This window comes from Tasmannia lanceolata, unplaced genomic scaffold (assembly GCF_043159265.1).
Source record: "Tasmannia lanceolata isolate RefF3 unplaced genomic scaffold, GAP_Taslan_0.1 ptg000037l, whole genome shotgun sequence".
NCBI lineage: Eukaryota > Viridiplantae > Streptophyta > Magnoliopsida > Canellales > Winteraceae > Tasmannia > Tasmannia lanceolata.
The window spans coordinates 50,505,582-50,522,472 of record NW_027518714.1 but is presented as its reverse complement, the minus strand read 5'-3'; the positions used below and the strand labels follow the sequence as shown (position 1 = coordinate 50,522,472).

The 16,891-nt window shown below is 38.9% G+C and overlaps 1 protein-coding gene across 9 annotated transcripts; it reads left to right on the top strand.

Moving 5' to 3' along the window:
- The first annotated feature begins 911 nt into the window (after nucleotides 1–911).
- TNO1 (TGN-related, localized SYP41 interacting protein) lies at nucleotides 912–13,977 on the top strand. 9 transcript variants are annotated; one of them, XM_077370701.1, is made up of 10 exons: nucleotides 912–1,053; nucleotides 1,520–2,048; nucleotides 2,196–2,300; nucleotides 2,665–3,027; nucleotides 3,400–6,552; nucleotides 9,385–10,246; nucleotides 10,386–11,038; nucleotides 12,358–12,502; nucleotides 12,586–12,667; nucleotides 13,653–13,977. In XM_077370701.1, the coding sequence occupies exons 2-10, from the start codon at nucleotides 1,590–1,592 to the stop codon at nucleotides 13,753–13,755; spliced, it is 5,925 nt and encodes a 1,974-aa protein (XP_077226816.1). In that variant the 5' UTR covers nucleotides 912–1,053; nucleotides 1,520–1,589; the 3' UTR covers nucleotides 13,756–13,977. The 9 variants fall into 9 exon arrangements, with proteins under 9 accessions (XP_077226816.1, XP_077226815.1, XP_077226824.1 ...); XM_077370700.1 differs by having other exon boundaries at nucleotides 10,374–11,038; XM_077370704.1 differs by having other exon boundaries at nucleotides 920–1,053; nucleotides 1,923–2,048; nucleotides 10,374–11,038.
- The last annotated feature ends 2,914 nt before the right edge of the window (nucleotides 13,978–16,891 follow it).

The following is a 16,891-nucleotide window of genomic DNA, read 5'->3' as shown; positions in this document are numbered from 1 at the left end:
TATGAATTAAAGGAATAAGACAAATTCAGGTATGAGATAGCTTTCATCTCTTGAAGAAAGATGGGTCACGAAATGGGAATTTGCGAAATTGCCTGGACACACTAATGATTTTTGGTAGGTAAACTACTAATGATGATGATGATGATGCTTAGTTCTTAATATAATGTACATCCAAAGTAAATAATTTACTTTTTTGTTCTTACAATCTTAACTCGTATCACTCCAAAGTAAAATAAGGTAAGAGAATGTTTCACAATGTATACTTTTCAAGATCAATGCTAAGGAAACTCAACCCCTATTTTCAACCCTGAAGTCCCTCCCGATCAAGGGTCATGATCATCCATTTTTTGCTAAGATTTAGTGGGTAGCCCACCAGATCAGCACCCTGATCACCATCAACCATCGCGAGTATTCTTAGCATTTCTTACTCTAAAAAGTGACCCAACTTTTCATCGTTCCCACTTCCCACAACTGCGTAGTGTGCGCAATACGCACGCGTGTAGGCTACACGTCGTTTTTTCTTTTAAATGTCGGAAAGTGTGCCATTATCAAAATAGGACCGTGTGGATATAACTTATAAGTTCCCTTTCAACATTTTAGGAAGATAATTTTCTCACCCCCTCTAGGATTATGCGCTCCCCTTCTAACAGAATTTGACGTCTAAAAGCGTTAGAGTCTGCCCAGAATTCAGTTAAAAAGGTGGGGCGCATAATCCCACAGGCGGGTGAAAAAATCATCTACCACATTTTAAGCTGCTTGTAAAAATAATAAAACAGGGAGATGATTTTTCTCCCCGTGTAGGATAATGCGCCCCACAGTTCACGTTACCAGGGGGCGTCTTAACCTACATGGGGAGCGAATTTAGCATCTCCCTAAAATAAACAACCAGCATTTCAAAGCCCATGATTCGCTCTCTGTTACTGGTCCGAACGATTGTTAACTTCCAAATAAATGCTCTCAAATCACACAAAATTAAGATAAAAATAATCCGATCAGAATCCATCAAATTCTTAGAAGGAATCAACGCAATTTCTCTCCTGTTTAATTTTTCAGGTACATCTCATCTCCCTCCTCTTTTTCTTTCCATTCCAAATGAGTTTTCTAGGGTTTTTTTTTTTTTAATGGTTCTAGGGTTTCTTCTATGAACAAATCCTTTCTAGTGTTCCTATTAGATCCGAACCACAAATCGACCTTTCTGAATTTCTCATCAATTTCACATATGAATTCGTTTCAATTTCTTCTGTAAATCGGATTTTTCTGTACTCGAAAATGCTGACGAAATAACGACATATTGATTTTCTTAATTAAGTCGGAAATCTGATTTGATTCTAGTTTTTTCCCCTTCAGATTTTGATATAATTTGTTTAATTCGTGGTATAATAAAACATTTGCTTGAAGTGAAATCTGATTATCGTCTAATTATTTGATTTTAATTTTTTCTTTTCAAATTTTGATCTGAATGTGTCGATTGGTAGTATACTGAAACATTTCAGATTTGATATTAATTTTTTCTTTTCAGATTTTGATCTGAATTTGTCGATAGGAGTTTAAATAAAACGTTTGCTCGAAGTGGATTATGACCAATCGATATGTCTGATAATTACACATCCGATCATATCGTTGAAAGTATAACGGATTCTCCCCATATGATCAATTCAAACAATGAAAACGGAGGGTCTGATGGAAACGAATATGAAGTTGTGAGTGTAGAGCGATTTAATGAATCTTCAGTAACTCCAGATTTAGGGTTTTCTTCTGGGGAAGGAGTGAGTGTTCCCATCGAAAGCTCATTACGGCAAGAGGGTGTTGTTAGGGACGATAATTCGGTAAAACCATTAGAGATAATTAATGTAGTTATTCCTGATTTGAATGAGGAAGAATCACCTGGATTCGTTGAATGTGATTCGTCAATTGATACTCAGCGAGTTTCGGACATTCCTGTTAGTGAAACGGAGAGCTCGGTCGATCATCTACCCACCGAAAATGGAGGCCTCGGAACGGACATTCAGCAAAGTATTGAGGTCGAGATGCCCATTTCAATAGAGAAGGTAGGGAAATATAGAAACTTCTTATCTGTATTTATCTGATCTGTATTTGTTTTTTTCTCATTTTCTTTTCACTGGTGAATGCATGAGGCTTGACCATCCTATTATAATTGTTTTTGTGTTTCATGTACTAAAAGATGTCTAACGCAGGGATCCAGTGAAACAGAGAGCTTAGTTGATCATCTACTCACTCAAAACGGAGGCCCTGGAATGGACATTCAGCAAACTACTGCAGACGAGATGCCCATAGAGGACGTAGGGAAATATAGCAACTTATAACCATTGTATGTTTTATTCATAGTTTTAAAACTCCCTTGCGTCTGCTTTGACTCCCCCAAGTCGATTGCCTTTTACCTTGACCGCTTTCCATGTTGCACCGCATTCGCATTCCATATTTTGCCCTACAGAGTCAATAAAAACTCCTCCCGAATTATGACCGCGTCAACCGAGTACTCGACCGCGTCGTGCCGGGTCGGGTTTGGGTTGATTCCAATTCTTTTTTAGCAAAAGCTCAACCCAACCTGACCCAAGTTGCACTAATTCTTGACCATGCTAGTATAATTGTTTTGGTGTTCCATGTGCTAAAATATGTCTAACGCAGGGGTCCCGAAATTTGCAGGCGGGTCATGATAATGGCATCTCAGTAAATATGGATGGCTCAATACAAGGCGACCTGGATGATGGAAATCTATCCGACGATGCTGGCAAAGAAGATATGTTTGTTGATGCACCGGACCAGTTAGCTGTTGTCGGTGGAAGGAATGTTGATCTTAGAGAATCATTAGGGATGATTGAAAGCCAGGAGAGCCTGGAGAAGGAACTTAATAGTCAAGATATTCATGGATTTGGCGTTCAAACTGAGGTGATGGAGGATGGGGGGCAAATCCGTCAATTGATGGATGAGCTGGCAGTAGTGCATGTGCAGCTGGAGAAAGCTGTTGCAGAGAAAGAACATATGGCACGGCAATGTAAAGAATATAAGGTCGAAGTCCAATTTTATGTCTTAGAGAAAACTTGATGGCGTCTTTAATTTCTTGGTTTTTTATCAAAATTGTGAAACAACCAATTACTCCAAAAGCTTAAGCTGTTGGGGAAGGCATTATTTAATCTTTAATACTTTAACACTCCCCCTCAGGTGTGGCCCCTCTTTTAAGGGTTGGCCTACACGTGGCACATGGGGCCCCTCTTTTGGGTTGGCCATTACATGTGGACTTTTAACATCACGGAGTTTTGAACCCAGAACCTGTAGCTCTGATACCATGTGAAACTACCAATTACTCCAAAAGCTTAAGCTGTTGGAGAAGGCGTTATTTAATCTTTTATCCTTTAACAAAAATGGATAATTGTGATGCAGGAAGAGAGGGATATGTTTGCAAAGGAACTTACTATTCTTCACAGTCATCTGCAAGTGCTGACTACTCAACAATCTTTACTTGTTGGGGACATGAACGGACTGGTTGATCGTCTTCATCGCACAGAAAAGGAAGATGGCGAGAATAGGATTCTAGCCCCTGACATGCGATTGGACGTGATGGTCAATGATTGTTTCAAGTTCACCTTGCATCTGAAAAGTGCGTCGGATGAACATTTGAGTACCATTAGAGAACTTCATGCCGTTTTGTTCACAAAGGATCAAGAGATCGAAGATCTGATTGCAAAGGTCACCCAGCTTTCTATATCACAAGATGTTGTTTCTTGCACACTTTCACATCAGAGGATGTGCTCTGAGTATTTAAAAGAATCCTATGGTGTTCGTGCTGAGGCGGACATGCGTCATGAGGTTCTTACTAAGAGGATATTATCTTCCCTTGCAGAAATAGTTCAACAAGATGATGTGCCCGATGATTCCATTACTGATGAAATCTCTCTTGTTGAGAAGAAAACCGCATTGTTGATTGAAAACTACAAGCAGTTCCTGTCTGGAATCAATCATCTTGGGCAATGTTTATCTGAGGTCAGCTCTGATTTTATGATGCCTCAAGAAAAGGAATTTAGGGTTGTTTTTGATGTAGCCCGTGACAAGTTTCTCGAACAAAAGAGGAATGAATTAGATTTTCTCAAGAAAATAGAAAAAATTGAAGAGGAAAACCAGAAACTGCTTGAAGAATTGGATAAGATGAAAGAAAGGCTTGGCGAGGCAAATGCAGAAACGATCAAAACCAAGGTAGAAATTGAGCAGGCGGAGGGTAAGTTGGTGATTGCCAGAGAAAAGCTTAGCATGGCGGTAACGAAAGGAAAAGCATTGGTTCAGCAAAGAGACTCATTGAGGCAGTCACTAAATGAGAAGACGAATGAGCTTGAGAAATGTTTGCTTGAACTGCAACAGAAATCCAGTGCCCTAGAGGCTGCCGAAGTCACCTCAGAGGAGCTGAACAAAAGCCAAAATTTGGCGATTTCTCTTCAAGAATCACTCTTACAAAGGAACACAATTATTCAGAAAATGGAAGAAATCATTTCTGAGATCAATTCACCGGATGAAGTCCAGTCCATGGAGCTCATAGATAGTGTCAGGTGGCTTGTGGATCAAAAAAATATTTCGGAGGGCATTTTCTTGGAAAACCGCAAATTGAAAGATGCCTTATCTTCAATGAATCTACCAGAAACCGTATCAGCTTCTGAATTAGAATTTCAAATCAACTGGCTTGGGAAATCCTTTATCCAAAGGAATGCCGATATTCAGGAAATAGAAGAAGTTGTTTCTAAGATCAATGCTCATGAGGAAATTCAGTCCATGGAGGTCGTCGATAAAGTCAGGTGGCTAGTGGATCAAAAGAATATCTCAGAGGGCATTTTACTGGAAAGCAACAAACTGAAAGGTGCATTATCTTCAATTGATCTACCAGAAACTGTTTTGTCTACTGAGTTAGAATCGCAAATCAAGTGGCTGGGGGAATCATTTTCCCAAGCTAAAGATGATATAATTAAGTTGCAAGATGAAATTATTGCTACCAAGGATAGTGTTGCATCACAGGAATCATCATTGTTGGAGGCACGTAAGGAAATTGAGCTCTTAACAGCATCCCTAGTGGAAGACAAGCGGGAAAAGGAATCTCTTCAAACAAGCTTGGAAGACCTGACATGCAAATATGAAAATCTTGTTGAAAAATCATCTCAATTTTCATCTGAGAAGGATGGGCTGATGAGAGTGCTACTAGAGATTTCTGGAAGCGCAATGGGTGATCAAGTGGTTGATGAGTCCTCTGCTGACACACACAGTCTCATAGCAAAATGTACAGTGAAGATCAGAGAAAGACTCAATCGTTCTTCTGCGTCGTCTCTTGTTGAAAGAGAACACTTTCAAACATTACAAAGTTTATTATATGTAAGAGATCAAGAGCTAATGCTATGTGAGAAGATGTTAGAAGAGGATATGTTTGATAGATCAGATATGTTAAGTCTATCCAATGAGTTTAGAAGAATATCCAATGAAGTTGAAGCTACAAAAAGTGAGAGGGACTTGCTTGAAAAAGATCTTGAGCGAGCTGAGGAGAAATCTTCTCTACTTAGAGAAAAACTATCCATGGCGGTAAAGAAAGGGAAGGGGCTGATTCAAGAACGAGAGGGCTTCAAACTTTCTCTGGATGAAAAGACCAAAGAAATTGAGAAGTTAAAATTTGACCTTCAGCAGCGAGAATCTGAAGTCATTGAATTCAAAGATCAGATTAAAAATTTCTCTGGTGATTTGGAGCGCATTCCAAAGCTGGAATCTGATGTTATTGCTATGAAAGTTCAAAGGGATCAAATTGAAGGGTTATTGCAAGAGGGCCGCAATATGTTACAGAGAGTTGTCGATTATGTAGAGTGTATTGTTCTCCCCACCAATTCAGTTTTTGAGGAGCCTGTAGAAAAGTTGAAATGGATGGCAGTGTACATTCAGGACTCTCAAGCTGGTAAGGCTCAGATAGAGCAAGAGTTAGAGAAAACAAAAGAAGAAGCAAGTTTTCTGGCTGACAAGTTGGTGAGTGCCAATGCAACTGTTACATCTCTAGAAGACGCATTATCACAGGCAGAGAAAAATATTTCAATTCTTGGTGATGAAAAGAATGAAGCACAAGTTGATAAGACTCATGCAGAGCGAGAGTTAGAGAAAGCAAAAGCAGAAGCTGGTTTGTTGGTTAGTAAGGTATCTGATGCCTGTGCAACTATAAAATCACTGGAAGAGGAATTATCACGGGCAACGAATAGTATTTCTGTAGTCACTGATAGAAATGAATCTGAAGAATTGAAAAGCAAACAGGAGATAATAACACTAAATGCCAGGTTAGATGCATGTATGGAAGATTTGGCTGCAACTCATGGCAGATTGGGAGATCAGGCTTCTGAGATGGTTTGTTATTTTAATAATATACAAATTCGTATGAAAGATGAAGGTTTGTTATCCTTAATGACTGAAGGCTTTAAGAAAAAACTTGAGGGTCTGAGAAATATGGGTCTTCTAATTCAAAATATTCGAGAACAATTTGCTGAAAAGGATTCAAAATGGATGCAAATTCCTCCCAGCACTGAGGTACCACTTTGATATGCTTTCTTATACACAGACCTATGTGCTTTAGTTGTATGGCCAACTGCTTAATCTATTCCTTTGCTTATGATTTTCATACATGGGAAGCTGATACATTGGATTTTGGTAGTTGCTAGTGTAGTTTCTTCTAAGTTGGTTGAGCTCTAACGATGAAAAATACTATTTTCTTTCAGTGTGTTTCGGTCTAAAACTAATGCATTGCCTGTAATGGTTGAGGTCTTTAATCATATATGACTTTTAAATTCTGTCTTCTGAGGCATGATTAATGTTTTTTGTTATTTTAACCAAGGTTCTAAAATTCAGGATGGATGGGAACAACTAGGACTTAGGCCCTGTTTTGTAAGAGTTTGGACTTGGGTTGTGCCTAGAGCTTGTCAGTAACATTGGAATAAAAAATCAACTTATTGTTGGGATTTTCTTGGTTGGTCACTTGCATGGGTCATAATATCAAGCCATCAATGTCCTGTACACCTGTGTTTTGTTTCCAAATCAATAGAATGCATAAACTTTTAGGTTTGAACATTGATCAAGTTATTGTTTGGGGTTGTGCCTGGAGCTTGTCAGTAACATTGGAATCAAGAATCAACTTATTGTTACAATTTTCTTGGTTGGTCAATTACATAGCTTGGTTGGTCCTTTTAACATTGAAATAAAATACTTTTATAAAAAACATGGCTTTAATAACCATGGTCCCGGGACATCTCAACCTTATCAGGTCCTATCAGAGGCGCATAAAAGGATGAGGAGGCAGGCAGGTAAAAGGAATAAAGAAAGTCACTTTAACCAGAATATACATTGCCAAAGTTCTTCAATATGTCTTGCTCATATTGTGGATAGGGGTGCATCGGAAGTGTGACAACATCCTGATTCTCACATGGGCTGCACTGCCTGCCACTAGCCACTAAGGAAGCTAATCGCTCCCATAGGCCCGAGCTCATTTAGGACTATGCCTAGTGTGCCCACACTTTGCCCTGAGATCTCTATCGTAGAGTGATAGGTGGTGGTCCAAGAGTAAGTTTCACACACACTTCCTACCAACAACTCTATATCTTCAAGCATTTTCATGCTTGTTTAGAACATTTTTTTGAATGGCTAAAGATTTCATTGAATTCAGAACATGTTCTTTAAAAGCAACAAAAGTTGAATTGCCAAAAAATAATTTTATTAATAAGTGCATGTAAGGCCACCAAAGCTTACAGTGACGAGATACTTGATAACATCCGTTAATGGTGTTGCCACATTACCAGTGTGTTGAAGTCATCCAATGCTTCTGGTTGCTTGCTTATACAAACTGGTGATATGGAAACACAAGACTCTTTCTATTTTTACTTTTGGATATCATAAATACATTGGATAAGTTTTATAAATTCAGAATTATGCTTATGTGTGGTGCCCCTATTTCCCGGACGCCACGTCTGCTTTTGACAATCATGTCATCGACATATACCTCTACCTTCTTGTGAATTAAGTCGTGTAAGAGGGTAGTTGCAGCCCTTTGATAGGTAGCACTGGCATTCTTGAGACCGAATGACATTACCTTGTAACAATAGGATCCCTACTGTGTGGTAAACGCCGCCTTGATCTTGTCCTCACGAACCTGATGAAAAGCTTCCACAGTATCAACTTTACCTTCATCTCTAGATTGAGAAACAGGTTCGCTGATGCACAACACCGAACTTTTCCATCTTTCTTGGGGACTGCGACGATGTTTGCCAACCATTCTGGATATTTGACAACTTCTAGAAAACCTGCGTCTAGCTGCTTGGTTACTTCCTCTTTGATTTTGAGGACCCATTCTGGGGGAGGCGGGGGGGGGGGGGGGGGACAGTTGGAGGTTTGAGCCTATAGTTCAGTTAGAAAGTTTTCACTATTGCAACCTTGAGATCAGGTTATCCCAGCCAACATATTGGGGTAAAAAGGAATTAAAATGCACGGAGAGAATTTAGTGTAGAAATAACTGTGAAAGGCTTGAGGGCAGTCCCCATGACAAACTTTATGCATACTTCAAGTAAACTTCTTGGGATCATATCTTTTTGAATAATTTCATCAAACATTCTCTACACTAAGTAGACGTCTTTCACCTGAACCATTTCACTACATTGTTTGAGGCATCCTAAATTACACCTGGTTTCTGGAACAGAAATAATTCTATAGATTATTAGATCTTCCACCAGCACATTTAGCTCTTTCATGGTCAAATCCATTGGACATGAGGACCAGCATAGCATAATATCACCTTACCAACTGCACCTGGAAAAACCACTCTGAATTCGTTCAACTAGATTGTCTTACTGTTGCACCTAAATCGTGCTTGGTTGCATCAATGTCAATCTAGTTGTTGCAGGCTGGAAATAGCTGCTTTCTTTTCAAGGACTTGGCCCAACTCTTTCAATGTTTGCAGATACTTAAAACACATGCATCTGATTAGCATAGTTACTCTTCCACTTATTCTTTATTTGCAGTCCCTGAGAATATTATGTTCACGGAGTTCTGGCTAACGACAAGAACTCCAAGTTAGTCTCATAGGTTTTCTGAAAATTCCACACTACACTAAATATCTTGTTTCTATTAGTTACTAGGAATGGTGTTTGCCATGCTGAGCTGCAAGAGTTGGTAGGTATGATGCAATGGACCATTTTCTGTATTTTATCATTTTGAAGTCTTCTTGTTAATATCGGATTGATAAATATATGCTAGTATTTCTTGTCTTTCACCCCTAGCAAGCTCTTGGCTATCATTTTTGTTTTCCCTACCATAATCTTACAATAATTTGAAGACTCTTATCTCAGTGGCTCATATATTTCTGTTTTTTTCCAGAATGTTCCTGATATGGGAAAAGTTTTAACAGTCCCACAATTTGAAGTTCATCCAAATGGTGCAAACAGTGAGACAGGTGAAGACCTTGTTGACAGTATCCAATCCTATTTCACAAAGATTGTAGAAGGGTTGGATATGCAGAATAAACTTCTTGGTAGTAGGTTTGAAGGTTTGTCTAGTTCTATGGATGAGCATATTGCAGTTCTGTTGCAAGCATTACAGGCAACAAAGGATGAAGTCACTCATATGCTTGAGCTCATGGAATCCTTGAAGCTAAATATGACTAACTTGGAAGCTAAAAACAAGGCTCAAGAAAATAAATTATCTATGTTACAGAATGATATTTCTATCCTACTTTCTGCATGCACTGATGCCACTCAAGACCTTCAGATTGATGTCCATAACGGCATACCGAATCCAAACTCCAACCCAGAACAGATAAACCCTAACTGTGGCATGTATTCAAGATCAATAGAAGTCGATGGGGATGCAATGGAAGAGAAACTGGAAAAGCTTGGTGCCGGCAAATATGCTAAGTCAGTGGAGAATTTGTTACTGGCTGCAAGAAGAGTTAGAACTCAATCCCATCAGTTTGAAAATGCCAAGAGCATGTGGCTAGCTACCATTGAAGACTTGAAAAATAAATTGCAAGATTCCAAGTCGACCACCGAAAATGCAATACAGGATAGGGATATAAACCTTAATAGAGTTTCTAAGTTGGAATTTGATATAGAGGCACTGCAAAACTGTTGCAGCGAGATGAAGCTTAAACTAGAGGATTATCAGACCAAGGAAGATAATATGAGGGAAAAAGAAGCAGAACTTGCATCATTATCCAGTACTTTAGCAGCAAAAGATCAAGGTAACTCATGTGGCTTGACCTTATCTTCCAGGACACATTTAGTTTAATAGGGTGTTTTTTAAAATGGCTTATGTAGTTTAGTAGTTACTATTCAGTGTTTACTTTTTATTAACTTTTCAATTCATAGTTGGCATTTCAGGGGCAGATGAACGTCTCCTGTCAGAAATCCAAGTGAATACCCTCCTTGACAAAGTTAAAACAATACAAATCCCTTTGAAAGAGTCAGATATGGAGAGCTCAGAATTGCAGTTTCTAGGTCCTGCAAATCAGCTTTTTTACATTATCGATAGTTTTGTGGAGTTGCAGCATAGGGTGGCCTCTTTAACTCATGACAAGGATGAATTGCAGCTGAGCCTTGCAGATCAAGTTCATGAAATTGGACATCTGAAGAAGGAAGCTGAAAGTTTTAGTGGCATTAATAAGGATTTGGAGAGAAAAAAGAATGACTTAGCTGAGCTGGTATCGGGTCTGGAGAAAATTATTCAGAAGTTAGGAGGAAATGATACATTGGAAGATAAGAAATCTGTTGGTGCCAAGGGCCTCTTACCAATGTTGGAAAAGTTGGTTGTGGCCTTAATTCTGGAATCTGAAAGTTCCAAGTCAAAAGCTCAGGATCTGGACATCAAGTTGCAAGGAAGCCAAAAGGTTGTGGATGAATTGTCAGCTAAGGTTAAATTACTTGAAAATTCAGTTCATGAAATGCCACCTCCACCAGATACTATCCAGGAAAGGAGCATCTTTGAAGCATCTTCTCTAGCAACGGGTTCAGAGATTTCTGAAATTGAAGATATGGTAATGTTCATTCTTCCATATTCTTTCAATATACTTTACCTACTTATTTGCTGTGTAATCATGAGGTGTGTTTTGTTTTTTGTTGACGCTATCAGTCTAAGATCTAAGAATTTCTTATTAGTTTGTTTGATATGTTTGAAAATAAAGTTGAGAATATTTTTTTTTTTTTTTTGAATGGTAGTTGAGAATTTCTTATTGATTTGCTTGATCTGTTTGAAAGTAAAGTTGAGATGTTTTAATATGTCAGTAATTTTTAAAGGCCTTTAAGTCATACACTTCAAATCATGCCCTTGGGCTGAGGTACATGGAAAAGTGCGTTCATGCTTAAGGCGTATTCCCCTTGCAAAACTTATCTGAGGTAGTACCTTTAGGATCTTTTTTTTTTCATCTTGTTCTAGTCTTGAATAAGAGTGTATTACATCTTTCTTTTGGTATGCTACTTATTCTTTTATCATGCAATTTTACTATTTGTATTTTGTACACCCATTATTATATGCTTTTGGAAAATTTATAGGCTTCATTTCTTTTCTTGCTATTTTCTTTGTAAATAGAAAGAAATAATGAGGCATCAGCTGATCATGCAATTTAAGAGCCTCTTTGGATTGGATACCTCTTAAAATTATTTCCATATAATCATATATGTAAATGGTTGTAATGATTATTTGTGTTTAATTTTGAGTAAGAAAATGAGATGGACTCTTTGGATACCTCTAAAATTATTTGCGTATAATCATATGTGCAAATGGTTTGGAAGTTAAATATGATTATTTGCAAATAATGTCTATAATAGTATTAGAAATGATATAGTTAATGGATTATAAAGAGGCTTATAATAGCGGTTGTAGTGGTTTAGAAGACTAGTTGGATCTAATTGCCTATCCTGTTGATATATAGGGCTTTATTGGGTTTACTTCATGTTTACAGGGGTATAAGTATAATCTCCCCCCTTTTCATTTACTCGTGGCATGGTTTAATTTCTTCATGCTAGTGTCATTCTTCAATTCTCATGACTTAAAAGCAGCTCTAAAGGGCTCTCATCTCAGCACTTATTAGCTTTATATTGTTTTCTGCTGTGTGAGCTGCTAATTTGTTTAATTGCTCTCTCGTATTTCGTCAGCTCATATTTCTTAGCAAGGTGCGAAATCCATAATTCTTATTAGGCTTGGAAGTACGAGCTTTTCGCGACTAATTTGGTTATCAAACACTGACTCACATGCACCCTTGCACACTGTTACACTTCTGTTGGCATGCTTCATTAATATTGTTTCTGTGATTTATGAGCCCTATGTGCCTAAAGTCTCTTGCTTATGCAAATGAAGGGCTCACTCGGAAAGAAGTCAATCCCTCCTGTCCCTGCGGCTGCTCACGTTAGAACAATGCGGAAGGGATCTAGTGACCATCTTGCTCTCAATATTGATTTAGAAACAGATCGATTAATCAACCACCATGAAACAGATGATAAAGGTTTTATTTTTTAGCCTTCTTTGTTTCTTAGACAAGTTGGAATATGGAAGCTTTGAGTGCAAACTATTATAATTATCTTGCAGGTCACATATTTAAATCTCTCAATACATCTGGGTTTGTCCCAAAGCAAGGAAAGTTGATTGCAGATAGGATCGACGGGATCTGGTAAGTTGTTACTGGTTTTGTTCCTCGCATAATTTTCTGCTACCAATGTTCCACAGTTTCGGTAATTTATCCTTGTATGTCTTCCAAACGATCAAGACCACAATTTTTGAAAGAAAACCTAGGAATTCATACCCTTTCCCATAATCACGCAAATTAAAAACCCCACAATTCTGAAAAGAAGTTGAACATTGAGGTTTCAAGCTCTTTAGCAAAGCTTTCCTCTATCCTACCATTTTGAAAAAATGGTTGAAGCTTTCTTCTATCCAAAAAATATCTTTGGAACTACGGGTGCAACTCGAGCCGGCTTGGATCGAGTTGAGACCAACCCTAGCCCAACCCGAGGTAGCATTGCCTCAACCCTAACCCGGCCCAACCTGAGCCTAGGGTTGAGGAGGGTCAACCCTAATCCAACCTGCCTCCAAATCTCTCAAGTCTCAACTCTAATCCATCCCGTCTAACCCGATTTTTCAAATCGGGGCGGGTTGGGATGGGTGGCCTGGGGCAAAAACTTAAAAAATACAAAAAAAAGAGCATATCCCTAAGATTTTGAAAATCACAATAAATTCACAATAAGATTTGGGGGATGGGGTGGGGTTCTGGTCGGGTCATCTTGCCCAAGGCCTCAACCCTAACCTGACTCAAAATTAAATTGGGTTGGCTTTTCCCAACCCTAACCCACCTCAACCAGAGTCAAAATCTGGTTGAACAAGGCGGGTTTGGGTTGAGCCCGACCCAAGTTGCACCCTTTATTTGGAACTAACCCTATATAAATGTTGTAGTGGGCATTCTGGTAATTGGTTTAGGGACCAGAGCCTATCTTTGTTGTTCTCTGGTAGGTAAGTTTGGAATGAACCCATGACCTCAAGATGCTCCATCCAGTTGAGCTATGGGTTCAACCCCAAGGATTGACACCTTAGCTGCTAGGGTTTTGAGATGCATTAGATTAATCCTTGTTAAGATGATGATTTTTATGTATCTATTGCAGGGTGTCTGGAGGTCGCATTTTGATGAGTCGTCCTGGAGCGAGGATGGGCCTCATAGCCTACTGGTTATTCTTGCATATATGGGTGTTGGGCACTATTTTGTAACAATGCCTATGGTCTCTTCTTCCTGTATCATAGATGTAAGTTTTTTTTCTTTGCATCTACTCAAATATGTCATTCCTTTCTTGTATCTTGATTAATTCTCTGCCATCACTTGTTTAGGGGTCTGGAAAATCCAGGTCCCATGCAGGTGAAGAGCATCCTTTGTCCCTTGTAAACTACGAGAAAAAATGCAACAAAATCAGAAAATATCTAATTTGAACTGGAGTTGGTTCATGTTTCATGATTGGATATAGTGCCTAGATTCTCTCTCTCTCTCTCTCTCTCTCTCTCTCTCTCTCTATATATATATATATATATATATATATATATATATATATATATAGAGAGAGAGAGAGAGACCTAATGATAGCCACACGACCGTGTTTTAATAATGGGGCGAACTCACCTTGTTTTACCATTTTTAGCATTGTTTAAGCAGCTGTCAATTGCTATTACAATTCCCAAATATCTCACAAAAGCCAATTAAAAAAGGTAAAACAAGGTGAGTTCGCCCCATTATTAAACCATGGTTGAGCAGATATTAATAGCCTTATATATATATATATATATATATATATATGAGAATAGAGTTCCTAAGGTGTCACCTCATATAGCTTATATGAGGTGGCGCTTAAAAACATAAGGGGCCTACTTTGTTTGGATGGTCCAAAGCATTCATTTGATAGGCCCTCACATAGATAGGGTGTGCCCAAAAAATGAACTTCATAGGATCATCCTAACCCTTCCATTTGTGGAGGTTGAAATGGATGGGTATAAACCTCCATAAATTTGCCTATTTTTAACCTCCATAAATGGAAGGGTTAGGATGATCCTATGGACCTGATTTTTTGTAGGCACCATATCCATCTAAGGGCCTTTCAAATGAGTGGTTTGGATCACCCCAAAAATGTGGGCCCCTTATGTTTTGTGAGCGCCGCCTCATATAAGCTATATGAGGTGACACCTTAGGAACTCTATTCTCTCTCTCTCTCTCTCTCTCTCTCTCTATATATATATATATATATATATATATATATATATATTTGAAAGATAATAATTTTATTCCATAGAGAGATACGTGCAAATAGGGACAAGATGTCTTCGTAATGGTTATATGATATCGAAAACCCAAAATAACGGCCAGCATTGGGAGTTGTAACTCCTCCAGTATGGGCTCGTTGGTGACAATAATTGTTGTTTCCGTGCGTGTCACCCCCTCCTTTACCAAACTATCTGCCAGAGAGTTTGCAGAATGTCTCATATAGGTTAACTGCAGCCTTCTGATCTGTATAATGTCGCGATTCTCGTCTACGATGCTAGTCCATTTCCATCGTCCAACACCCTGGTTTTTTGCCCAAGCGATGACGTTGGTCGAGTCCCCCTCCACTATTAAAGGACCCAGACTGTGAGATTTAAACCACCCAAGTCCAAAGAGTAAAGCTTTCGCCTCTGCCTCGTTTGTGTCACATACGCCGGCCGGGCCGGCGTAGTTCATAACCGTGTTCCCGGTATCATCACGGATAAAACCGCCGATCCCCGCCATACCGGGATTACCCCATGAATTCCCATCAGAATTTAATTTGAGCCATCCGTTCGGTGGAGCCGACTAGAAAGGAGAGATCTTGACCTTAGATTGTGTTGAAGAGTGTAAGGTCATTTTGGTCATTACTTGTATAAGTGAGGGTATTAGTCTTTGTACTATGTTGCCCTATTTTGGGCACTATATATACATCATTACATGGGAGAGCTCCTTAGTGGAGAATCTCACCATCTTTTCCCTCACTCTTCTTCTTCTCCGTCTCTTCCTTATCCCCATTTCTAACATGGTATCAAAGCAAAGATCCTAAGGAAAAGAAAAAGGAAAGAGGAGTCATTTCCACTCCATCTCTCCATCTCATTCTCATCAACATAGTATCCTAAAGACGCGACGCGAGACAAGACGCCCCCACCATCTGAAGACGCGACGAGACGACCTCCTCATTTTTTTGGGTTTCTCCTCTCTAAATCCTAACTCCATAACCCTCACACCCTAACCTCCATCTTGTGAACTCCTAAACCCAAACCCCTTTACCATTTATAAATCCACCATTTTTCCGAACAAAAAAAAAAACACAAAAGTCTTCTCTTGTATATTCTTTTGTTCCCTTTTCTCCATCTATAAATCACTTTCTTGTTCTTTCATTTGTTCTAAATCCATAAATCTTTTCTTTTCTACATCTTAATCCATTGTCAGTTTTTTTCTATTTTTCTAACCCTTTCTTTATGGTTTAAATCTTTTCTATCTCTCATTCTTTCGTGTTTTGAGTCCATCCCCCCTTCTACTCCATCCCAATTCTTGTTCTATCCCTCTATATTCGTTGTTTCTTATGACGTTTGTGTTGATATCAAAGGTGCACACCAAGTGTTTGTTAAAATCTCCAAGAGGGATAATGTGTGTTGAAGGTCGTCTTTTCGTTGCAAGTTGAAGGCCTTCGACCTCAACTTGAGGGAGAGTGTTGAAGCCCTCCTGTAGTTCCATGGATGGAGTGTGTTGTATCCTTATTTTATTGTTGTCTTGTTCTTTCCATAGTCTTCTATGTCTTTTGTGTTGATGTCAAAGGCGCACACCAAGTGTTTGACAAGATGCCTAAGAGAGGTGCCGTGCCTTGAAAGTCATTTTTTTCCTCGTTGCAAGTTGAACGCATTCGTCCTTCAACTTGAGGGGAGTGTTATCATGTAGTTGTGTTAGTATGTAGTTGTTGGTGCTATCTTGTCTTAATGTTGTCTTGCTATTGTCTTGTGGTTTTGGTGTTGTCTTGCTGTTGTCTTATTGTTGTCTTGGTGTTGTCTTTGTTAGTAGTCTTTTAGTTGGTTGTTTGGTTGTTGGTGGACAAGGGTTGTTTGGTTGGTTGTTCGGTGGTTGGTTGTGGTTAGTGTTGAGAGAGGTAGAGAAAAGAGAGAAAGTAAAGAGTGAGAGAAAAGATTGAGTTAGGGTTCTCCCCCTCACTCATGTAATATAAATAATAAAGAGTGAAGTACAAAGACAAGTATGCCCTTGGGCATTACAATAAAGACCTAAAGACCTGTTAACACTCCCCCTCAAGCTGGAATGTAGATATCTAACATTCCTAGCTTGTTACAATTATCAACTAACTTAGCT